This window comes from Haemorhous mexicanus, chromosome 14 (genome assembly GCF_027477595.1).
Source record: "Haemorhous mexicanus isolate bHaeMex1 chromosome 14, bHaeMex1.pri, whole genome shotgun sequence".
NCBI classification, from domain to species: Eukaryota; Metazoa; Chordata; class Aves; order Passeriformes; family Fringillidae; genus Haemorhous; species Haemorhous mexicanus.
Window position 1 is genome coordinate 9,185,840 of NC_082354.1, and position 25,604 is coordinate 9,211,443.

Genomic DNA, 25,604 nt, shown 5'->3' on the forward strand with positions numbered 1-25,604 from the left:
TGAAGTATATTAAGGCAGTTCAGCATTCAACTTCACTTTAGAAATTAGAAGATGTATATAGATATGTGTCATTTATGATGGTGTTGCCTTCCAGAGGAATTAATAATGTTGTGTCTTAGAACTCCTTTTTGTTTTCAAAAGTGCTTTCGTTAAAATATAAAATTAAGGTATTAGCACTGTGATCTTGAAGTATTTACTGATTACTTCCGTTGAAACTGAGGCAAAATTATTTTAACATATAGACATTTTGCACTGGCTCATGGATTTGCCTGCCATATCATCTGTATATAGATGAGATTTTACTGAAACTTGGAGCAGTTCATATTTCTAAATTTTATCCAAGCCAATAAAAGCTAGTTGCTTTGAGTCTGCTTATAGACACAGACTTAACAAATAACAAGCACTTTAATTTGGGTAAATCCTAAGATGTGTTCTAGTGGAATATATGTTTATTAGTGAAATGGTTTGTGGTGCAGACCCACAATAACAGAAAGTCCAAATGAACTATATAAATCTGAATTTATTGAGCCAGACTTAGTTACTCTGTGTGAGTCAGTTCAGTAAATAGATCTGTAATGATTTTGTGCACACAGTGCCAGGTTGTTACTGCAGGGATCTGTTGTTGAACAGAGCTGTTTGCTGCCTTCTCTCAGAGGGCAAAGCTAAATACCATACTGGCACTTTAAGTGGAAAAAAAAACCCAAATTTTTTTTGATGATGGGTTAAATGCTTCTCCTTTTTTTGTTAGGAAGGAAAATCTTGTTGTTTAGAAGAGAGGAGCATGCCCTAGGGAATACATGTTTTTTGCATATTGCATGTGTTGAGAATGTAGTCATTCTGTCTTAATTTTTTTCTTTATTTAAAAAGCAAACAATCGAAACAAAACTAAAAACCCTGTTTTTGTAATTGTTACTCTATTATTCCTGAGAAAAACCTTGCTAGACCCTTGGACCTAATGGTAGATGAGTCTGTTTCCTTAGCAACACTGCTTGAAAGAAAGCAAAGGAAAATGCCACAAATGGAAGGACAGTCCTTAGATTATTATCTTTATGAAAGGAGGAGAGCATAATGATGCTCTCCCAAAGATTTTTTAATAGAACCAGGGTTATCAAATATTGATAACCATTTTACTGTTTTGCTGGGAAAACTGAATTCTAGAATATGAACGCTTTGGCAGAGGAGAATACATTACTGTGTTTTGTAGAGTGAACTTATTCTTGGAGTTGACTGTTTATGAAAGGTATCTGAAAATCAAGGAAAAATAAATTTTTTAATTAAAAATTACTACAAAATTGCTGTGTCTGTATAAGATGGCTCAATGAAGTTCAGAGGGCATTTTGCTGAGACTTAAACTTACTGTCATAAGTTTAAGGTCTCAACAGTAGGATTTGGTGTAACTAAGGAAATGGCCATATTTGAAATACTTATTTCATCTTCTTATTTAAAAGACATGCATTAAAAATAGGGAGTTTTCGAAAATGTACTTTTATAAAATGCATGCTTAGAAAAAGACATGCTCAAGCAAGATAACTTTCATTAGTTAATGTAACTTGTGGTATTTGGAATAAATCAGATGTTGCTGGAATTTGATTGAACTGATGCTACCCAGCAGTTACTTGGACTTTCCAGATGAATTTCAGGGAGGAGCCATGTCATTTGTGACTCCAGTCTTTCCCATAATGATCTTGCATTTCATGTTCTTCCCACACAGTCTCCTGTTATGTGAAAAAAATGATGCATGCCCTGTAAGTTCAAAGACAGAGTTCTTGTTGAGTTGAAACACTAGTTTGGTTCATAGTTAGATATTTATTTGTCTTTGGATATTACTTGACAGAAGTGTTTGGGAGGGAGGTTGGAGGTAGGGGAACTGGCCGCCCTGGCTTTCCTAGGAAAGCTCTATATTGCCATAACTTACTTTCCCTTTACTACTACAGTAGTTGTTGGTACTTTCATGGGTTTTAGTCAACTTTTTAATCTCTCTATGTGGTAGCCTTAAGGGGAACATCATCAAAACATTGCCTAAAAATCTTTTATAATGACATTTGCTTTCTTTTGAGACTCTTGGTGACTTGCTGATTTCTGAAGTGCTACAAAGGTGTGCTGAGCTATGGGCCAGTGCTGCAGAATACAAAATAGGACTGTGCTCCTAGCAGGCAGAGGCATAGGTGGGATGTGTTTCAGAGCACTAACGTTGTCAAGAAAGGATTTGTCTATTTGGAAACAGGACAGAATGGAAAAAGTCGGTATAGAAGTTACCTGCTCGTGGGTGAGTTTTTTCTCTGTCTGTTCTCAGCTCAGCAGGTGTTAATTTTTAATATAGAGCAAGGGATGTTTTCCACAACTTTCTTGTGAGGGTAGTGAAACATCCCCCTGCACAGACTGGCCAGTGCTTATATGTAATAAATATGAGACATCCCAAGGAAGACTCTGAGAATTGAGGTGCAGCTGTGGTATATTACATAGCTTGCCCAGTAGAAGTACACTTGGGCTCAAGGAACTGTTTTTTACTGAAATCTGATGTTTCAATACCACTTAGCAGAGATTAGGCAAGGTCACAGGAAAAAGAATTGTCTCATGCTTACAAGCTGTTAAAATCTTTAAACTCTGCAGCTTTGTGTGGGAGGCACTGTGGGAAAGGAGTCTCTATTAAAGTTTTCAGTCTGTCAGCACCTCCTCCATTTAGGTGTTTTCTGATGCTTCCTTTTAAGACTATAAAGAAGAAATAGCACAAACTGGGTGTGGGGAACTGGGCTCCAAAAGCCCTTGTTGTCCCTGTTCACTTTGACACAAAGGTGTTGAAGCTTTTGAAATTGTTTTTTTACCATTTTCCATAGATCAGAGTAATGAGAATTAGAATGCTCTTGTAAACTGTAGCAGTGTTCTCTGGAATTTTTAAATAGTACCGACGGATACCTGTGTCTGAAATTTGTTCCTGTTGACACCAGAAAGAAAGAAGTTAAGTCCTTTACAAGAGCTGTGCAGTTGAGATGGTGGAAAAGCTCTTGGAAGAAGAAGAAATAGCCCATCCACTGCTTGGAGGTCTACAGGCAGCCATATAAATGCTGAAGAATGTCTGAAGTTAAGCACATTTCTGAGGTAGTCCTAAAATCTTAGAGGCCCAATCACTGCACTATTTCAGCTTGTATCATGTGTGTATTTGGGAGCAAGTGACCACTGAGTGGGAAGGGAAAAGCAACACACAGGAAAGTCTGGAAAGACTTCTTGAATTTCAGAGTTTACAAGTGACTGGAGTTTTACTCCAGTTCATCTCCAGTTCATTGTAGGGAGTATATATACTTACCTGAAAATAACAAGGTTTTTCTTTTCTAACATTAATTTAAATATATAATATTAAGAACAGAAGCACTCCAGATTTGTCTCTTTTCTTTGAATTGCAGATGCACTTTTCAGATTCTGCCATTTTCAACTGTACTCCTTAGAAAAATGTATGGAGTGCTATATACACTCTAAATGAGTGTATATTTGGGATAGCCTTCATTTTAGAAACAAACTGAATGTACTTTGTTTATTTTTTTAGCTCAGTAAATAACTATGTGTTGATGCAGTTCACAAAGCATCAAATGCTGTGAAAGTAATGTAATAAACCATTACCTAGGAATACTTGTTGTATAACCAAAAAATATTTCTGATCTCAAAGATTCCTACTTTTGACTTTTCAAGACTTTTAATTAAAACTTTTCTAAATATAGTTATAACTTACATGTGGAGAATAGCTTTTGATCATGATGGAGAAGAGCTTTTTTTGGCCATCAGTACAAATTTCTGTAGGACTGGTAACATTCAGTTCTTCAGGCAAGGATATTTTCTGTGGGGGAATGGTGACATGTGCTTGTGTCGTAAATATAATACGTAGGCTACAAAGTGTCAGCTCACATGCTTAAATTTAGGTTCCCTGCTCCAGTGCAATGCTATAATCTTTATTTCTTAGTGCAGATTACTTGCATTAAAGGGTCAGTTGTCAGGCAAGTAGTCTCTCAGGTTGGAGAAGTACAGTATATAAATAACTCCCACAAGAACTTGGGGAATTGGTGCAGATGTTAAGAAGTGCTCTGCTGAGCCTGGGTACAGCTCCTGGGAACTTCTCATCTGTCAGAAGCTGCAGCCCCAGCTTCAGTGAAAGAGCCCTTTGTGGTCCTGGCAATTACTAACAGTTGTGGTTTAAGTCTGTATGTGAAATCAGGTATTGCAAACTTTTATCAGCAAGGAATGGTGACTTTTTTTATTTTTACTGTATTTTTCAGTTCATTGGGATTCCCTTAGTTCTGATTTTACAGGGGAAAAGAAGAAAAGCTCCTGGGTATTTTTTGAACAGTACAGCTTTCTGGTACTTCTAGTTCATGTAATTATATGAATTCTGTAATACCTCAAACTGAAATAGGTGTCAAGCTTCTTGTAACATGCAATTACTTTGCTACTTTAGATACCAGCCTAATTGTAACATTCTCAGTGCTTTATTGATTAAAAAAAAAAGCCATACTAGAAATACATTCACACTGGTACATTCAAATGGTATTTCTTACTTCAGGAGATTCTTAATTTCTTTCATTTAATGTTGCTAAAGTGAATAATGTAGAGTAAAAATTATTTAGTATGTGATAAAAGGTTAAGCAAGTATTTTCTTCAAATATTGGCTTATATCCCATTTAACTGAAGTGTCAATGTAAAGCCAAAATATAATATGACTCAGTTGTACAAATGTTGAAAGAGCTATGTCTGTATGGAAAAAAAAAGTTCTCTGTGCATATGTGTATGCATTTAATAGCTTCAGTTTCTTATTGAATTAGAGTTAAAAGAGCTGCTTGTGTTATCTCTAGGCCAGTTACTTCCAGGTATTGTTGCTAAAGCCCCACATGTAATGTGTTCGTTTGGCCATGAAGAAAAAAATGCTTGTTACATAAGTGAACACAAAGAAGGAAAAGGAGAAATGTAATTTTAAAGTAATTGAACAAAGAAGGAAAAGGAGAAATGTAATTTTAAAGTAATTGAGAAGTCATTGTAACCTTGGTTCTACAGCAGGGCATCACTGCTTTTCACCAGAAATATTTTACATGCTCTGTCAAGAAATTGATGCTGGTTTTGTTTCTGTTCCAGAAACTTCTGCATGATTTGCAAGCTGGTTAGCCGGCCCTTTCTCATCTGTGCTGAGGATGCATTCTGCAGTTTGCTCACTTAGCTACAGAGAGGCTTTTTTCCTTTGACCTAGACTGCTAATCCCTCATTGCAAAGAGCAGCAGCTGTGCTTTGTCTGTGGAGGTCTCTGCACCGCATGCAGCCTTGTTTGCCAGAGCCACCCCTCTTTGTGTGCTCAGCTTTTTCAGTCACTGAAAGGGTGGCTTTCTGGTTTGTTGCTCAGAAAACCCTCTTCAGGTTTGTTGAAGTCTGCAATGCATGTTCTTTTTTTGTTGGTTTTTTTTTTTTCTGCCCCCCAAAAATGTGAATTTCTAAGTGCTGTTACATATCATTTCACAAGTCTGTGTTTGGCTAAAGCATTCCTGACATCCAGGAGGTGAAAGGCTTCATGAGTTGCTTTTTAAAAAGGTGATAATCTATTTCCATTTCAATATTAGCCACTTTAGACAGATGTGTTTAATTGCATCTCTAATGGCATGATTATGACTAAAACAATATTTTGTGTGTCCCCACTGTATCCTCATTTAACATTAAATAGTTGGGCTTCAGCTGGTCTTGGTACAAGTCCCATAGTTAAACATACGTGGCAATGCAAGATGGTCATGGTAGTTAAAAGCTGAATAGATACCTGGACAGAACAATACTTTCCTGGTTTAGGCTTTACTGCAGTGAATGGCAAAACTCTACTACCTTCAAGGCAGAAGAATTTGGCCTGTAGTTTCTCTAAGAAAATGTGATTTAAATGCATTCCTTGAATACTTGAGTTAAGTTTCTGAGGCTACAGACAGATGTAGCCTAACCTGAACCTTTGCCTTTATTTCAGAGTTTCTTTTTCATTCCACTTCAGCTGTTTTTATTTGCTACTCAAAACCTGGTTTAGAGTGAAAAACATATACAGAGTGGCAGCTGGCAGACTTGGAACTGAATGTACTGTTTAGCTGAGCTTCCAAGCATTCTGTTGCTTGGGCATCTTGACCTTAGATAAGAGGGGTTTGTGAGTGCCCCATCCAGGCAGCTCTGTAGCTGAGTAGGTTGCAAGTGGTACAGAATGTGCCACCCCAAGTAGACAGAATTATGACAGGGATCTGGAAGGAATAAAGGATGAAATCGTGACCCACTCTCATGAGTGAGAGAGAAGTGGCAGAGTTGCTAAAAGGAGAATAAGAAAATGGGTTATAGACAACTTCTTTAGTGTGTGGAACGTAGAGAGAAGGAAATGCAGGTTGCAAAGCTTCCAGATATATAGAATGTGTTTAGATATCTAAAACATACTCTATTCATAGCTTGATCATAGCTTGATCTGCTAATGAGATTCATATATTAAATAAAAAAACTGTACACATAAAAAATGAACAGAAAAAAGCCCTTTTTGTTGCCTTAAACGAAATTAAATTCTATTGATGCAGCAGTTCTGATGGCTGCATTCTAGAATAGTATCATGATAGCGGGAGCAAGTGCCTAGAAACCAAAAGTCTCATGAGGCAAGGAGGGACCATTTCTTTCCCTGAGGTCTTGTTACATGAGATGTGCCACAAGGGACTCATCTTGTGCCTATCTTTTACTGTATTTATAAAAACACAGAATTAGTAAGATGCTATGAGCTCATTTATCATCCTCTACACTGACAGCACTCAGATCTGCATCCCTCTGCAGATGTACTTGCAGGATGTGTAAGAGATTGTGTTTCGCTAAGAACCAGTTGGTTTGAACATAATCCAAGTTGAGTTGTGATACTGATGGAACACATATTGGGAAACAAGCCAGGATATTATTCTGTGTTCTGCATTTTGAGTGGTCGTATTCCAGTCTGTAAGGTAGTGTGGACCTTGGGTTATTCTCAGTTTATGTGTTGTTTAAAGAATTTCAAGGCTGGATCCTGTCACTTTTTATTTCTCAGACTATATTTGTTGTATGCCTTCATATTTCAGCATATTTTCTTATCTTAAGCTTTTTCTATGAACCATTTACTGCAAGACCTCATGTAAGAAGATATGATTGAGCAACCTGGTCTGGTGGAAGGTGTCCCTGCCCACAACAGGGGCTTGGAATTAAATGATCTTTAAGGTCTCTTCCAGAGCTAGTCTGTGATTCTGCAGTATTTATCCTTCTGAACTGATTTACTGCATAATCTACCATACCTTTTGCTTTCCTCATATTTAACCTGATTGTATATATTTAATTTGTCCATCACTGTGATTTTGAAGTCCTTACTGAAAAATAGTTTCAGTGTTTGTGGCAAACAGTATTGAAACTGAGCAATAAAGATTCAACTAGAATATCTTTATATAAAAATACAGTGTTTCTGGTGACAGAAGAAATGTTGAGAAAATGAAGCACTCTTTTGTTCTAGAATCTTAGCAGCATAATTAAAAAAGACCCTCTTTTTTACAAGCTGCAGGAATTTGAAGATGTAAATGTTTACGTTATCTTCTGGTATTTATATATAACTGCATTGCTGACACATTTAGAAATGTTTTTCTGTGTGTACTTAAGATGAGGTCTTTTCAAAGTTCATAATAAATTAAAAATACTTCATTAATTTGTTCTTTTATAAAATTACAGCTTGAATGCAGCTTTAGAGGGGGAGCAATATTTTGTGAATTGCTTAAATGAGAGTTGAACTCAGCTATTAGATTCAAAGATTTTTGTCTTGACTTCAGTATGTGTTTTGGGGTAAAATAATGATCTTAGGTCAATATGGAGAGATGTGCTGGAGATGTAAAGAATTCTAGAGATTTCTTTTTATGTTCCTAGAGATTTGAGTGCCTAATGTTGCTCAAGCTGCGTGGTTCTAAGTGTAATTGAGCAGTTCATTTTTGTTCATTATCTAAACTTTGCCATCTGCTGGAAAGCCTTTTAGTGACATTATAATTTAGTCCAGTTGGAGCTCAATTAAGGTTTTCTGACTAGTCTGTTATCATGTATTCACCAAACAAAAGCCTACACACCAAACCCTGGTCAGTTTTGTTGCTCAGTTTTTAAACAAGCGTCAGGAATGACTGTGACAAGCCTACTGCGTTATGCTGGGAGAACGTTTTAAGTGCTGTGGATTTAGTTTTTATGTAGCAAACAAGGACATTTCTGTGGAAATTGACGCCTTTCATCTTCCTGAATGTTTATGACACAAACTGTCACACGTTTTTGAATTCCATTGTCATTCATCCCAGCAGGATGTATGATGCAGGGACAGGTGAGGGACAATACAGAAATACGGGAAAAGGCAGAAAAGAATATCCAAAAACAATACAGGAAAAGGCAGAAAAGAAGCTGCCCCCAATGAAGAAACTCCTGTATAGAGCTGCTGACCTTATGTTCCCTTGTAGTCAGGAGGTGTTTGGGGTCTGTGCTGGGCAATTCCCACTGCAGGCAGCTGTGGTGCAATGCATGTCCCAAACTGCCTCATTGTGTTCCTGCAGGATGGAGTGAATGGAACAAGCAGTTGCAGCTCTCCACCTGCACCTGGGCAAATGCACAGTAACTGCTCACTCTGGGCTGCTGTGTGCTCCAAGCTGCCCCTCTCTCACTGCCCTGTGTGATGGGAAGATTTTGGATTTAGCACACCTCTGTCAGGGTGTAGCTCTGAGCTGTTATTGAAGCTTTGCTGTGTCTTGAAGTTAACGTAATTGAAGATTTTGGTTTTTTTCTGGTGTAATAGGGTATATTGTATAGTCATGCAAAATGATACCTTGTGCCCCGTAGGACTAAAACTGTGAGAAAAATCGAGTCTTCTAATTTGGCCTTTTGAAAGGCCAAAAAGTCCTTTAGACCCACGGAAGCACTATAGTGTAAGATTTCTGGTTTCAGGAAACAGGAGGTTAAAGCCATAGAAACTTGACCCTTATGAATGTAATCAGGAACCTGCAATATCTCTTTGTGGATCTTCTTAGTTTTAACCAACCTTTTGATGGGAGCAGATTGCAAGTGCTGTGACTTTTATGATCATACTTTTCCACTTGAAGTCCATAGCAACACCTACACAGAATTCTCCTTAACTTTAAGAACCTATCCATACAAGCCTTTGTTGTTTCCCTGATACTTCATGGTAGAAAGAAAGAGAAATTAATTTCAGACATCATGTCCACACAGTGTAATATCATCATGGCATAATGATGAACTGGGTTTGTTTGCAAGAATGCAGCATGATAGAATATTTCTCTGGATAATTATCAGAGCAGTAGAAAAAACATATTTGTTTCTTTCTGCTAAAAAGCCCTGAATTTATGGCAGTGGTGGTTTTTAGAGCTTCATGATTGTGAGCTTGCTTTTCTTAAAAGAAATTTTGTAATGGTGAGTCAGTGAGGAGTTGGAGTTATCATCTGCTCTGTACCCAAGGCTGACAGGCCCAGCTGAAGAACCAGCAGTAGTGAAACGCCCAGGAGTTTCAGCCCATGGTCACTGGGCAGGTGCACATTAGCTCTGTGTCGTAACAGGTATTCACAGTGACTGCAGAGTCCTTGAGCAGCATCTCAGACCATATAAGTCCTTCTGTGTGCTCTGGAGTGGATCTGTAGCCAGAATAAGAAATCAAATAAGGATTTGTCTGGAAATTTTCAGTACGCCTAGAAATATTCTGTAAAGACTTCTTTTGATTTATACAACTGGTGGACTTTTTTATGGAAAAACAAGGGCCCAGAAGTTTACCAGCAATGGTTTGATTTTTAATTGTGGGTATGGTTTCCATGATACATCTGTGCACATAAAAATACTCTTGAAGCCGTTAAATAAGGAGAATGTACAGACAGCTTATTTTTGGAGCTGCTGGCTGTCTAAAATAGAGACCTAATTGTCTTATGTAGCCAGCATAGGTTGCCTTTTCTGATGAGCTTTTCTAAATGCTTAATTTATATACATGCTCTGATTTGTCTTAAAAGGAATGGTATTTTTTCAAAGCTAAATTAACTCTCTAAAATAGAGCAGCAGGTTTTTCCTTCTTCCTCTTAAGTTACATGTCTGATTTCAGACAGATTGGGAGAAGAGAGTCTTTATGGCATACTTCACTTCTGTGGAGTAAAACAATAAATAAATTGATTCAAGAGCCAGAATGCCAGATCAGTATTTTATTTGTCCCATCTGGAATGCTGTTGCTGTTACCTGCTGCACTGTACTGATAAAATCAGCTGAGAACTGAGAGATGTACTTCTGTGCCACACAACAAGTGTGTATTTCTTTTTTTATCCTCCGACTACCACTTAGCTACATAATGTGCAGGAAGTATAAATGTTGTTCTTTCCCATTCTGTCTCCCAAATGTAAGGGAGGGTTCAGGAAAGACACGTCATTCACAGTTGTTTTGTTTCCTGGAAATTTTTCCAGTCTGACCCAAAAAAAGAGCAACAATATAAATAAATGCTTTTTGCTTGCATTCAAGTGATTTGATGTGTTTAAATTACTTCTTGAAATCTCCATTTAAATTGGCAAAATTCTGTTGGTCATAAATAAAAGTCAGTAGAAGGCTGACCTGTGGGTTGTTTTGGCTGTCTGATGGCTTATGCTGACAGCTAGGAGGATTGTATTCATAATAATTTCTACTTTCTGCAGTAGAGCACACTCTGCCCTGCTTTTCTGGCTTAAAAATTAATTGCATGTCATGACTTGGAAGCTGTTAGTTTTCTCTGGTCTCTGCCAAACTGAGCTATGAGAGCTGATTTTCATTAGGAAAATACTGGTGGTCTGCTTAAGTGTTCCTTAATTTCTTCCTCTTGAAGTTACTGAATGAAAAAGTAGAAATATGAACTAACTTCAGTGCTCAGTAACCCAGCAGTGGAACAGTAAATACTGTCTTTTTTTCTTGTTCTGAAACCCTGGCACCAAGTGTCTCTTGCTGTTGTCTTTTCTTCACTGTTCCCTAAAACCCAGTGAGTTTGCCACTTACTAATTTAAGGAGGTTTTGAATTAATTGAAGTACAGTATCTCGGCCCTTTGACAAATTCATTGACAAAGGGCCATTTCTTTGTTAAATACATCTTCAAATGTAATTCTACTAAACTTAGTTGGTTCAGTGAAAAAATTGCAAAATCTTGTGGTTACACTTATTGAAGTAAATAAAGAGCTGGTAGGATTTAAGGAAGGGTTCCTTTTCCCTACCATCTGAAAGTAGTGCCAAGGTACTGTTTATCAGAAGAGGGTAATAGTTTGTAAAATAAGATCTTCAGCCTACTTTTCATATGTGTACTGATGATATTTGAAGAATTGTTTAGATGCCATAAAGTTGTGTTTTGGTTTAACTGTGTTCAATATCAGAAACTGGTTAAGAGAGAATTTATTACTATAGAGTGAACTAAAAAAGTAATGGAAAATTAATTTTTAAATTGGATTAAATTTGTCAGTTCTGTTTGATTAAGCTTTTGGGAACTCCATTTATACAGGATAGGCTGAGCAGACCGAAAGAGAGGCTGTCACAAAAAGGAGATTTTTAGGAATCAGGGATCTTGGATTCTGTTCTCAATTCTGTCACTGACTCATTGTAAGCCTCCTAAATTGCATGAGTCACTTAATGTCTCTGCCTCATTCACACTTCCTATAAAACTGAGTATTACTTACATCATGCCCAGTGTTTGACAGCTTCCTTTGCATCTCCTCCTCCCGTGTGATGTTTAAACCTTCAAAGTAATTTCCAGCAGTGTACAGAGCTGTATCCAGTTTTATCTAAACTCTGTCCAGTATAGGTCTGTAGATGTAACTATCCCCAAAAAAGAGCTTTAGTGGGAAGTTTCACTGTTAATGTTTGTTGTTAAATAACAATGAGTAAAACACTAGGAATTCAATACATATAATGCCACCAGTCATCTGCATCAAAATCCTTCTTTACTATTTTTCATGCTTATGTGCTATCAGGCTTCTTTAAAGGATCTTTTTCATTCATCACAAGGATTTCTAAACAGAGTAATTAAACAGAGTAATTAAACTCCACTACTACTTATTTCCCTAATTTGTGTTCTACCGTTTGTTACCCGTTTGCCACATCACATGTAAGAGCCCTAGGTTCTCAAAAACTGAAGCTAATTTTTCTTTTTAAGGCATTTTTATAACCTACAGAAATTATAGATGGAGAACACAGTACTGTATTTCATTTTGGTTCACCTGCACATACTGTCAGGTTGTTCTAAGAGCTTCTCTAGTGATATTTTATAGAAAACAAGATGTAGTCTTAAGGAGTATAAATATATAAGGAATATAATTTTTTTCAAATAATCTTGTTTGTCACAGTTACTCAAAATTTTTGAGTAACTCTCAAACAATTCCCTTTTCTATATTTTCAGTGTCCTTGAAGTGTTTGCAAGCTTTTCTATATCCCATATACAAAGAGGAGTGGTCCTTGGAAAATGAAATTAATGATAAACATTTCCTATAGCCAAATAAACTTCATTTGAAGAAAAGCTGGGATTTGTATAGTATGGCTCAGCTGAAGAAAAACTGATAGTTGAGTAACACTTTGTTTTGGCTTTTTTCCTAACTGGCAATTACTTGATCTTAGGACATCCAGGACTGCATAAATATTTAACTAGAAAGGCCATGCATATGTGTGCATGCATTTAGTATCTAAAAATAGTTTTCCTTGAACAGGATTCAATTCTGATTTTTTGCATGGAGCAGACTCTATGTGGAAAAACGAATGCCCTTTTATTGGCCACTAGAATTCCCCTTGCTTGGCACTACCTCTTTTCAACTCTTCAGTACTATGTATTTCCATTTAGTCAGCAGCAATATATGTAATCTATTTCTGGGCATGAAGGAATAAAGAACAGATGGCCTAGGAAATGCTTTTACAATTATTGGGCTTTTTCTTTAAAAGTAGTTTTGAATGCCTGGTATTGAATGACTGGTATTCTAGCTGTAATATAGAGCATGATAAAACAGATCTTGGTTTTTAAAGTAGTATGTGATGTCCAAACTCGTTAGGAAAAGGTTACAAAGTTTTAAGGCAGTTCTTCTAAAGCTGGCACCCAGTCAAATTTTTGTTTCATAAATTTTGTTAGGAGGCAGTATTTCATGCTAATCAGTATATGCTCTCTGGTTGGCATTTCCCTTCAGTAGGTTTTATTCCAGTTCCTGATTGTCAACACAAGTTTCTCCAGGTAAATTTAGGTTTTACTTACAAAACAACAGAAGCAAAAGCTATTTTGAAAGATAGAAAGGGTCTGAAGACAGGTCAAGGAGGATTAAAATCACAGCAATATCTGTGTAGAGTGGTCACAGTTGGTGTCAGAGGCTGTTACTCAAATCTCTGGTCTTGCTCTGCCAGGCTTCTCACTTACCTCCAGCAGCAGGAGTTTTGAGACAGGATCTGTGCACCAGTATCTGTAGCTGTGGAGGTGTTGTGGAGAAATTTTCCAGCATGCTGTACAGATGGAATAGCACCTGGCAGTTCAGCAGGAGTTAGTTATAATTGAAATCACTCATCATTTGATAGCAATATTTTAGTTCTCGTGAGGTGGTTGTGTGAAGACAAGGTATTTGTGCCAGTGTCATTGCTGAAGAATGGAGTAGGCCAGCTGAGCTTGCTGCTCAGCATGTGCTGGTCGCTGCATGGCACTGCTTTCTCTGGAACTGAACCACTTGGCTGCTTCTGTGTGCCCAAGGCTATTTCACCTTTGTGTGCCTTCCTGCTCCCACTGGTCACCTGCAGGTTTCATGTCTCAGCTTTTTATCAGTGTTTAAATATGTCATGATTTCAGTCATCATGTTTCAAGTTATTAGCTCTGCATTTAGGTGGGGTAACTGAGCTAGGGTGTCCAGCACAGGGCCAGGGCTTGATGATCCTGGTGTGTCCCTTCCAATTTAGGATAGTCTATGATTCTGTGAGGCGTGGCTTACACGAGATGTTAAATTACAGATGGTTTATCATCTAGCAATGCCAGTGCAGCAGATCTTCAGTGAGTGGGAATTTGCTGGAGACTTCTACTGCTACCTTTGTGGGGATCAGGCTTACACCCACAGCACACAGACAACCTTTGCCTCAAAAAGTTGAAATTTTCAGTAGATTTTGGCAGCTATAGGAATTGGAATTCAAAGACAAACTCCTAGTACCAAGTTGTGCAAAAAAGAAAAACAAATCTTTTGAAGGTTTTAAATTCTTGCAATATGGGAAGTGTTTTGCTTGGTAAGATGGATAAATTTCAAGAAACAGATTTAAAGTAATATTAGCAGTATCTGTGCATACAGTTGTTGTGTGGGGATAACTGAATTTTTTGTTTGTTGATGAAATAATGCTTGTCTGTCTGGGTGCTTCTCAGTAGAATGCTCACATAGATTGGTTATGTGCCAGAGATGCAGGAAAACTCAGGGAAATGAACCATCTGCAAATAAGCAAACTTGTAGTAGCAATGTATTTGAAGAGGATTAGGGGTTCCCGTAATAATTTTTTATTAAAAAGGGGGGTAAAATGTTATAAGTGTGTATACATGAACTTACAAAATAAGGTTCAGAAGAGCTTTGAAGTACAGTGATCTCAAATACCTAAGCTATAAATAACTGGATTCCTGGAGTTTTCTAGGAAGGTACCCCTGGATATTTGCTGGGACCATGTTCTTGTACTCACTCATTTTGCTAACTGCTGTTGGTAAGGACTTACTACTAGATAGACTTAAAACCTAGATAGACTTTTGGTTTGAGCTGTTCAGGAAAATCCCATCAGCATTACCTGCTTTTGATACATCTTCAGTGGAAGTCATTAGTTAAATATTACAGGCCTTATGCTTTAAATCTCTTTAGTGTCCCCAGTTCTTCACAGGTCTGTGTAGAAAAGGACTTCGGAATCTGAGTTTCAGTTCTATGTTGTGTTTTGTAATACCTGCAACAAAAATTTGCCTTCCCCCCACCCCAGAATAACGTAGGTTCTATTTTAACTCTTCAATTTATGGTATTAGTTCTTGATGGGAAACTATTTCTGGTTATACATATGATGATTTCCTTTAATTAAACTTCACATGTTGTCGTTTTTTTCTCACGTGTCCTTACGTGGTCTGATGTAATGAAGTTCTATTGATCTTTATAAAAACGGTGAATTCCGGTGCAAAGCCTGCAGCCATTATTCTAACACCTTGGCCATGGCTGTGATTATATCAGCTAAGGGGCAGCTACTGGCTCTAGGCCAAGTAAAATGATTAAGAACAATCTAATTGTTAGATGAAACAATGAGTCTTGTGAAGAGCTTGGTAGTGTTTCAGTAAGTCTCTTAAATTCTCTTTACTCCTCCAAAAGCTCATTTAGCAGATCGCTGTTTCTGTTGGAGATGGGCATGTTTGTATCCACATCATATTTCAAAGCTTAAGAGAATAAAAGATTGAGATGCCATCCTCACATTAACCTTCCCTTTGCCAATTTAACTGGTTCTTAACCAAGCTTATGCAAGTAGGTTTTACAAGTGTTCTTACTCATGAGTTGCTTGCTGTGTGTTTCCAGGCGTGCTGGCCTGTGCCCAGGTAGCTCCCTCGGTGTGGGTTTTACCCCACTAGTTGTGTTTGTCTGTAGAATGGTACGTCATCCATGGATTAGCTGTTTGCAAGCTTCCCTGTTACTAATCATGACATCTGCTTTGCAGAACTTCCTCGAGTCCTGTAGGTTTGCAGGTCTGTAGAGCGCTTGGATGTTTTCACCTTTTTACATTCACCTTTGCTAGTAAGCCTGAATATTAGTCTTTTTTAGAGAATATTCCTCTTGTTTGGATTTTTTTTTTCACTGAATAATTACATTCTACAATTTGATTACTGTATTAAGTGTTTGGTCACTGCAGGCTATAGAACTTTCCCCTTCACTTTGTGTTGAGAAGTTTAATCCTTTTTGAAAGGGGCTTACAAGTGGAAGAGCTATTGCTTTTATAACTTTTTTTCAAAACTTTCTGCTGCTGGAATAATAAGATTGTCACAGTAGCAAAACCAGCTCAGGAAGGAATGACCCTCAGAACATCATCTGATTGGCCAGCCAAGAACCAAAACAAATGTCCAAGGGAAAAGCTGGAAATGTTGATCAGAGTGTATGTTACACTGGTGACTGGGTAATCAAACTGGTCATCATTTCATCAGGATTTTTTTTTTCTCCTTTATACTCTTCAGATTAGATCCTTGAAATTAAAAAAAAAAAAAAAATCCTTTGAAATTCTGTTTTGTCTCCAACAGTGCCCTTAAAGATAGTCGTTTCCCCCCAATGACGAGGGATGAGCTGCCACGGCTTTTCTGCTCAGTGTCGCTACTCACTAACTTTGAAGATGTGTGTGACTACATGGATTGGGAGGTAAGAATGTCAGATATCTTTCATGAAAATGAACATCTGTAACTGAAGTAACACTGTTTAAATGATCTGCATGTATTAGTGTAGCTGTCACTGTTTTGCACTCTGTACACATGGGTATGTGCATGGATTCAAAAGATACTTTGATAAAACTGTCGTCACCTCAAGAGTCTGAGCCATGCAAATGGAATAAAGTTGTGGTTTTGCCCACAAAGACACTCAGAGTGGTCTGCATAGGTGTCTTGATGTCTAAGACTCCATCAGGGTATTGTCTGTGTAAGGTTGTCCTGAGGTCTCATTTGCAGCATCTCCCTGGTAGATCAGTCTGTTGGCTCTGGAAAGGGATGTTCCAGTATGGAAGTTAACAGTCTGATGTATACTTCCAGAAACAAAATGCACAAAATTGCAGTCCCAGAACAAGCTGCTTCGTTTAGCTTGTAGAGACATTCATCTTCCCCCACGCTTGGTTTACTGTGCAGAGGTCCTGCACAGACCTCCCAAAGCCTTTGTACCTTGAGGCCACATAAATCACTGCTCTCACACCACTTACACATGGAGCTGAATCTGTTCTAATTGCCAGGTTCTAGGAAACCTGCATGCATCCTCTTGGAACAGCAGCATAAAAGAGGTGAAAAAGCACATGCTGACGTGTGTATGACAGTGTATACTGATGGAAGTGTTAGTCTGTAATGTTCTTTTCCCCAAACAATTTAGCATTAGATGCTTGCAAAAAACAAAGTACTTGGCTTAAGATGAACTCCTCATCTTGGTCATCGTGTTGCATTCCTCATTCCTCTTTGAATCTATGTTTGGGTGGACATAAGAAAAATTTTGAAATTGTCATAGAATTGCAGACGTTATAATGCCAGAGACACCACAAAAGCTACAGTATTTGCCTTTAATAATAACTTAGCCTGACTAAATATTTAGAACTTCTTGAAAGAGTCTTTCTGTTGTATTTAGAGATAAAAAATGTACATTCAATAGCAATTGCACTTGTTAGGACTGTTACAGGCCCCGCTGTCTCAGAAGGAGGGTATCAGCAGTAACCTCAGCATTATGCATTTTACAGTAGCTGAAAATTGACAAAGATGTGTTTCCTGTTCACCTGTAACAAGGGCTTCTTACCTTCTGCTATGTAATTCTGAATTGAGATGAATCCAGGTTTTCTTTGGGGTTTATGAGCATTTTTACCATAATCAGAAATACTCCCTTTTTTATGTAATGTCAAACCAGACATCTTAGCAGAAACTTGTGTCTGCATTCTCAACAAGAAGCAGACAGAGTATTTGCTTGTCATTGAGCCATTTGACTTTAAACAGTGTTTTCAAGTAGTCAAACTAGTACTATTAGTACTAAAGCCAGAAATCAAAATCATAGAATTTTTCTCCTCTATTAGGTTGACTTCTGGTAGTACTGTGATGTTTTTAATTTCATTTATTGTAATTTATTGAAAATCAGACTATAAATACACTCAGAAAATGTGAAGTGCATAATGAAATAGTATTTAGCTCTTTGCATGCCATAGTCTGTAAATATTAGTAGGTGGTGTTTCATTGTCTCAATAATAAATGTCTAAAATGACCCAAGTAGTCATCCTCAAGGAAAAGCTCAAAGCAGAGCCTGAGTTCAAAAATCCACTTTCCCTTGGAAAGTCTGGTTTTAGCTTTGTTCCTTGGGCAGCTGCTGATTCATAACTAATATTGATTCATAACTGATATGAAAAAAAGAAGGCTTTTACTTTCTATGCACTTTCTATATTTTTCTGCAGAACTTGTGGGACTTTAACAACAGTGTAAGTAAGCATAATGCAGAACTCAAGTGTTTCTGAATTCTGATTGATTTTATGGATTCTTACAGTTGTCCTTATTGGAAACCCCTGACTTACAAGGGAAGAATGCAGGGGTCAAAAATATAAAAGGCCTTGTGTTGCTTTGTTGCTCTCTCTAATTTCATTTAAGGCTTTCTAGTGATGAGTTGTTAAAACCCTTCATAAATTCCTACAATTGTAAGAAATTGTCACAAACTAGGTTTCCATGCAAAAGGACCCAGAGGAGGGGGGTGACATGTAAATATGAGATTATAAAATTTGTGGTTGTTAGTCCTTAAAAGAGTGATTCATCACTGTGTGTGCCTGGCAGTGAGATAGCTTATGTCACCCATGTGTCTTTTAAGAGAGCTGCAGTTATGCAATATTAATGGAAAAAGGACATTTCAGGATGTCTAGAGAAGAGAGAGTCTGCATCTTCCATCTCCTGTCATGCTGGGATCATTCTGAAAAACATCAGCCTAGTTAGGAGTCCCTGCTTTTGTAGGTGTGCTACTGATGATCTTGTGGAAGCCAGGTCAGCAATTTGCTGACACAGGTCACAATATTTCAAAAATTCAGACAGCTCAGTGCTCTGAGAGACTTAGAGACAATGTCATCTGAAGTCAGGACTGAAGCTGTCTGGGGACAGCTCAGGAGTGTCTTCTCTGTGCTGAAGCAGAGTGATGGATGTTTTCTCACTTTAAAAAATTACCTTCCCAAACAAATTAATATTTCAGCTGTAAAAAGCAATGGGAAACCCTTTAGTGGCAGAAACTTCCATCAAGTAAACAGAAGATCTGTGTGAATTCACTGCTGTTAGTTCCCACATGACTTCTCATATGACTGCATTTTCATCTTTTATAAAAGCAATTAGAGAAAAGTACACATCTTTAAAGGACCACTTCAGTGCCACGTTCACAAGGATGTTTACTGAAATACAACTTAGCATTCTCACATACTTGTGACTTTGTCTGAGTTGCAGTGCTGAGCAGATGTAGGGCTTTGAAAGGAACACTGGGAGTGTAAGAGCTGCATCTCCAGTTCTGCTTCACAGAGCCCATGACAGACCACTGTGGCCCAGTTGCTGCCTGGGATGGAGCTGCACAGTTGCACAGCCTTTCCACCTCAGAGAAATGGACAGCATGAAAAACTCAAAGATGTGGGGGTTTTTGGTGATACTACTGCTCTTTTATTAAAGATCAGACAGCAAAGGACCAGTTAAAAGATAAGGCATAAAGAGCATTTATTTTTAAACACGTGCTATTGACAGCAGTCATTCCTTCCCTACAGAAACTAATTCAGACCTGCTGATTCAGAGCCTCTCCTCATTTTTTATTAGGAGATCCTAAAGCATTGCAATTTTATATAATTCTAGCAACAAAGTTTTTGGCTAGACTTGAGCAGTAGCTCTTCCTTAAAATACTTTGAGAGAGCTCTTTGCTCCAAGGTTGCTGTTCTTCAGTGAAGTAAAATTTGCAGAATTGTACGTGCTGTCTTGATACAAAAGGCCTTTAACCTGTGTGCACTGGTTTAAATATTAGCTTAAATAGTTGTAGCCAATAATGATGCCTGAAAGGCAGCTTTTCATTGTTGACAAAGTGGGTATATTCAAGAGTTGTGGATGTTCTTTCCTGCCTGCAAGTGCAGCGACACCAGTGGCTCTCAGCTTCTGTTCTGTAGAACTGAGAAGAAAGTCTGGATATCAGTGTTATTTCTTTGGACAATATTCAGTGATTCCATGTATGTAAATGAATGATTATGCTTGACATGAAGTAGAGAACAAACCTCCTGAGGAGTCCTTTTCCTCTGTTATTAAATCAGAATGTAGTATTTAGATGCTACTAAAGATGGTCAGAAAGAAGCCAGCATATTTGCTGCAAATGTGGGGCTGAAAAGCTGTAGAATTGAGCTAATGCCAAGTGGGACCACCTTCAAGAAAGTAGCAATAGTCACTTAATCTGAAGGTTTCCATTTCCAAAACATTTGTGTACAGCTATTTCCATAGTATTAGTCAGGTAAGTAAAGGGGAAAGTTACTGTTCTGTGGTACCACAAGGAATACTGTGCAAGTTCTAGGCCAGCTTTTTTGTTGGAAAAAAAGGAAAAAACCTTTTTTCTAGGTTGGTGCAGAGATTGAGGTGACAAACAAAGGGCTGTCCCTAACCCAGAGCAGGGTGTCACAGTGCCACTGGCACGTGGGCACAGGCTGTGCAGCAGGTCTGGGGTGCAGGGCACAGAAAGTGAGTGGACATAAGGAACAGGCAGATGCTTGTTCCTGTCACCATGGGGGTGTTGCACTGCTCCAGCTCTAGAGCATTCCATGTGGATTCTCTGTAACAGGCTCTTTGTTACCTGCTGTAATGTATTTCTGTTTTACAACTGTTTTACAATTAATTAATCTTAAACTAATTAGTGGTGATTGCATGCAAATAGCTTACAGATTTCAGTACAGTAGATATAAGCAAACAGAACCATTATTTGGACGATAATTTACTTGACAATGGAGTCCACAGAAACTTAAATGTCAACAAGGTCTTATGTTTAGGTGCTTATCAAATTCCCCATGGACAATCTAATGAGAATAATGTTATTTCTTCCTCTCAGTGTGGTTGGAGAGTCAGTCCAAAAGGAGCAAATTAATGAATTGTTTTTGGAGCCTTGGGGCAGAACAGTCCATCAGGAGAGTTGCTTCAGCTTTGGTGTCAGAGGGGGCTTTGGAACCATTTTTTCTTAGATATATAAAGAGAGAGGTATTGTGGGCAGTAATCTGCCTAGTGCCATAGGCACTTGGCAAAACATTAAATGTGGCAGGTACATGTTTTCTCTCATCCCAAGGTGTATGGGAATAAAGAATTCATTAAAAAATAATAATGTGTATAAATAATATGAATGTGTTTAAATACACAACAAAGTGAAGTTTTGTAAAGGTCATTTCATAAGTAAAATAATGTAGTTTAACGCAATACTTAGATGTAATGAAAGGTCTATTAATTTAATTAATATTGTCACAGAACCTAATTTTAGATGGCCTCTGGCCATTTACACAACTGATCAGAAAGTTTATATCTACAAGTACTGCTTATATAGAACACAGTATTTCATGCTGTAAACTCCACAGATATATTTGTATTGTCAGAGATTGTTTTTTGCCTAAGTCTCTCTCCTTATCTTGCTTTCCTCTCCCAATAACAACAATTTAAATAGGTTCCTATGCACGTGGGAAGCTGAAGCAGCAATTGTGTTGTCCCTTTTCAGCTCCAGAGGCTACCTGTAGGCAGTTGTTTCCCTAATGAATGGTAATAGGTGAGGCAGAACTCCAGCTCTGTCTGCACAAGATTGGTTTGTTTTTCTAAACTTCACAGACAGATGCTGTTGTTCTGCAGAATGCTGCCTGTAGTGTGTCAGTATTTTTAGTCTGAGAAGCAGACCTGAGGCTGTGTAGGAAGGTGTGTGCTGGTCCTGGTAGCAGGGCAGTTAATGCCATCCACAGACCCATCCCCTACCTCCCATCTTGGAGAGGGCTATTTTGGGAAATCTCACAGAAGTTTGCATCAGTTGAACACCAGTCTCTTGAGGAAAATAAATTCCACACCGTGCCCATGGCAGTCTTAGTGTGGATCATTTTTACTTTGGCTGTGTGTGGCTTCCATTTATTTAACTCAAGCCTGCTAGCTGGAATTGAACAATGAAAAGCTGTTTGTCCTGCTCAGCTACACAGTTGGAATTCATGCTCCACAGGATGCTGTGAAATTCTCCCCTGCTGTACATCCCTTTTTCTATAGACATGGGCCCAAAAGTCCATGAAAATGGTTAATGGGAAACATCCAGAGCAGTGGTGCAACTTCAATGTTGCATCATACTTCAATGCATCACTAGTGCTCCTGGTTATTATGCAAAACACTTGTGTAGCATTTAGAATGTCATATTCTGCAGGATTTAAAGGTGTGCAAACCCTGGAAATATTTAATCTTAGTACTGAATAAACACAGTTACAAAATCACCAGCTGCGGAAACGTACTGGTTTGGGCATAAACACTGTAGGCTGTTTTCAGTTTCTAACATAATTTCATTTTACTTTCAGGCCTTTGGGCTTAGAATTGTGTTTTTGAGTATACAGATTTAATCTCTCTGGTGATTATATATCCATGTAATGAAAGTTGGGGTTTAGGAATGTTTGGTAATGAAATCATGTGTTAAAAGTTGCAGTGAATTAAATTTGTTAGTCACAAAGTTACATTTTTCCTATTTATGAACACAGTGTTAGATTCATAGGGAAGAATGGTTGTGGCCATGGCCAGCCACAAGGGACTCTTCCTCCCATTTTCCCTGCTTATATCATATATAAAGAGTGAAAAGTTTAAAAATTGAAGTCTTAATATAAGCAAATATGTTAATTGAAGAAGTGGTAGAGCTTTGTAAATATTCCTTATTTGTTTTTTGACTGCCCTGCAATTTATGGGAAAGTAAGTAAATTGTCACTGGAGAAAATGTTTACAGCATTTTTTGATTAAATTTATGTCCTCAAGGATGTGCCACACCAAACAACGTGATATCCTTTTAAAACATTGACTCATTTTCACATGCAGTGTTGAGATTCAAATGGAAATAACATCTTGGTTTTGTGGGCATAAAAATGTCCATCTAATAATGCTTTGTGTTTGTGCACAGAATTCAAAAGCAGCTGAAAACCTTCTGGCAATGGAGTATCTTTTATGGCCTGATCCCAGTGCAGGTACTCTCCACAGAATTACTGTAACCTGAAAACAGGGGCCTTAAACAATGCCCTGGAAATGTGCCCAGTCTCTCGGTTCTTTTTCTCCCAATATTTTCAGCATTTTGATTTTTATCTGCATCCAGCTCCTTGGTAGCAGTAATCTTGGTTTCTGTGCTGTCATATTGTCACCTTACAGTTCTTATTGGCACAGAAACAGGAGTTTGAGGCTGGGTGCTTTGTAATATTTCCATTTCCTCCTCATACATGAGGTGAAATTTTGAAGGCTCCGGGCTCGAGTCCTGGAGATAGTGTGACAAATCTTTAATTGTTCAGTTGCTGCTTTGAACAAAATTAATGCTCTTAATTGAAGCCTCATTAGATTTGGCAGCTGTTTTGCCTGCAGATTATAGCTGGTGACCAGGTGATTTTATCAGCAACAACAGTGGTGACAGTGTCAGAGGAGACAGAACAACTCTAGCTCCTCAGCTGGATTTCCTCCAGCCCAGGAATGAAGCTCCGTGGTGGGGAGCAGAGGAACATCCTGTGTACCTGTGCTGCTGCTGAGCTTACATGGCAGTAAGTGAACACCTCTCCAAAACATGACACCCACTGCAGTGCCACCTCCTTGAAACTCTGTGAAGTGCTGTTAACCACTGGTTTGGATTTTACCATGTCAGTTACCATGTCTCTTTTCTCTGGTGATGTACTAATGGGTGCCACTCTCTTGCAGGTGGGTGTACATGGCATTAGAATAGAGTTCATCAACGAGAAAGGATCAAAGCGCACGGCCACCTACTTACCCGAGGTTGCCAAGGAGCAAGGTCATTGTTGCACTTTATTTCCTATGATCTGGTGAAGAGTTTAAACATACCTGTAAATCTAGAATGCAATATTTGACCTTGCACTGATGTCAGATGATGGAGCAGTGTTTAATTGTAAGAAGACTCTTATATAAAATGCCAGTTACATGCCTGTGTCAGTCTCCTAGAGGGCTTCAGTAAACTGTAGCTGATTTTTGAGCCAGTCATAAATGCATGGAGCTATAGGAAAATAAACTGGGGAGGAATGGTACATTGCTGTCAGCCAGGCTAACAGCTGTTAAAAGCTGCCAGTTTCTGTGTGGCTGCTAGGCTGGGATATAAGGGAGATGCAGAAGCTCTGTTAAGCATTGGGATGGCTGGGCAATTATCTTAATCATTATTTATTCCTGAATTCCTGATGATCAAGTTGTTTTTCAGTTAGGTACTTTCTTCTAGTACTCAATTCCTGTTGCAAACACTGACTTCCCAGGGTTTTTGATGGATGGAAGGAAATTCTTTTGTATTTCCATACTGAAAATAATGTTGTTAAAAGTCTTTTTCAGAGAGGCACAGAGTTAAGTTTGTGAATTTAAAAACTAGAGTAGATTTTGTTGAACAGTCTTTTGCTGACTCTGAGCACTCACTATGTTTTTTTTTATTTCCAAGTTTGATAGTGTCTCAATTGTTTATAGTTTGCATTACTGCTGCTTTTTAACCTTTTTATATATAAGTTTGTCTACAAAAAGTTCAGCTGATATCTTTACTAAGAATTCTTTTTAATTGATAATTCTGTTTGCGGATAGTTTTATAAAAGTCTAGGGGTGTTCCAAGCTTTTTTTAAAATTCAGGAATTGTGGGGGAAATGTGTCTAAATTTATGAATAGTTTTAGTAGACCATGAATTGCAATCTGATTCTTTAGAATCTCCAGAACTACTCATTTGTATTTCATATGTGCCCAAATCTACTGTGGTTGTTGCAGGTTTTTTAATGTAACAATGTGACTAATTATTGCATCTTTAGGAAATAACATGTCTAACTAGCAGCTATTTAAAATATGAGAGTTTTTTTAAATAAATAGGAGGTTTGGATAGCATGAAGATTTTATTGAATACAGTAATGAATCTGTATTTTAAATCCATCGCTTCTTTCATTATCCAGACACCTGTAATATATAGTTGTTCTAAAATCAGCCATATCTCTGTAAAGTGAAGTGATGTTTATGAAGAATTCTGATTTCAAGTTCTCTGTGCATGTTCAACTAATTATTATTTTAAATGATATACATAAATTTAATTTTCCATATTGTATAACTGTTTATAATGTCAAAAGTGGCTGTGATACATGATCATACCAGAATGTTTTGGAAAAGTTTAGTTTTGTATCACACACCCATTTTAGGACACTTGGGTAGAGTGGGTTCACTTTTAATCTATTTCACCTATGAGATGAGAAATGTATGTTGTTTGTAGAGTGAGCTGTGTGTGTAAAGAAACCCTAAATGTGGTATTTCCTCCAGCTGTCCTGAAGTAGGGAAGAATGTTTTGGTTTATCCCAAATGCCAGCAGAGCCCTTGCACTCTCAACAGCACCACACACTGTACTGTGCTTTTGCAACATCTGTTCCTATTGCTTCATTTCTCACTAATTTGTGCTACTGTAAAATTCAACAGGATGGGACCACATTCAAACCATAGATTCCTTGTTGAGGAAAGGAGGCTACAAAGCTCCGATTACTAATGAATTCAGGAAAACAATAAAGCTAACCAGGTATGCACTGGGATACCACACAGCCCTGTTCTTGTAATGCTGGGAGGTGCTCCTTCCTGGTAAGTGCTCCTGCAGATGGTAATGGTCAACTCTCCTAGATGTGTCATTAGTGATTGCTTTGTTCCACAAGAGAGTACA

At 38.0% G+C, this 25,604-nt stretch overlaps 1 protein-coding gene across 1 annotated transcript in view; it reads left to right on the top strand.

Annotated features, from left to right (window-relative positions):
- Nucleotides 1-25,604, top strand: part of AMMECR1 (AMMECR nuclear protein 1) — a 70,478-nt gene that overhangs the window by 37,402 nt on the left and 7,472 nt on the right. Inside the window, exons 4-6 of the mRNA XM_059859688.1 lie at nucleotides 16,265-16,379; nucleotides 23,630-23,720; nucleotides 25,370-25,466. Coding sequence (XP_059715671.1) covers nucleotides 16,265-16,379; nucleotides 23,630-23,720; nucleotides 25,370-25,466 — 303 coding nt within the window. The remainder of the gene's footprint in view (nucleotides 1-16,264; nucleotides 16,380-23,629; nucleotides 23,721-25,369; nucleotides 25,467-25,604) is intronic.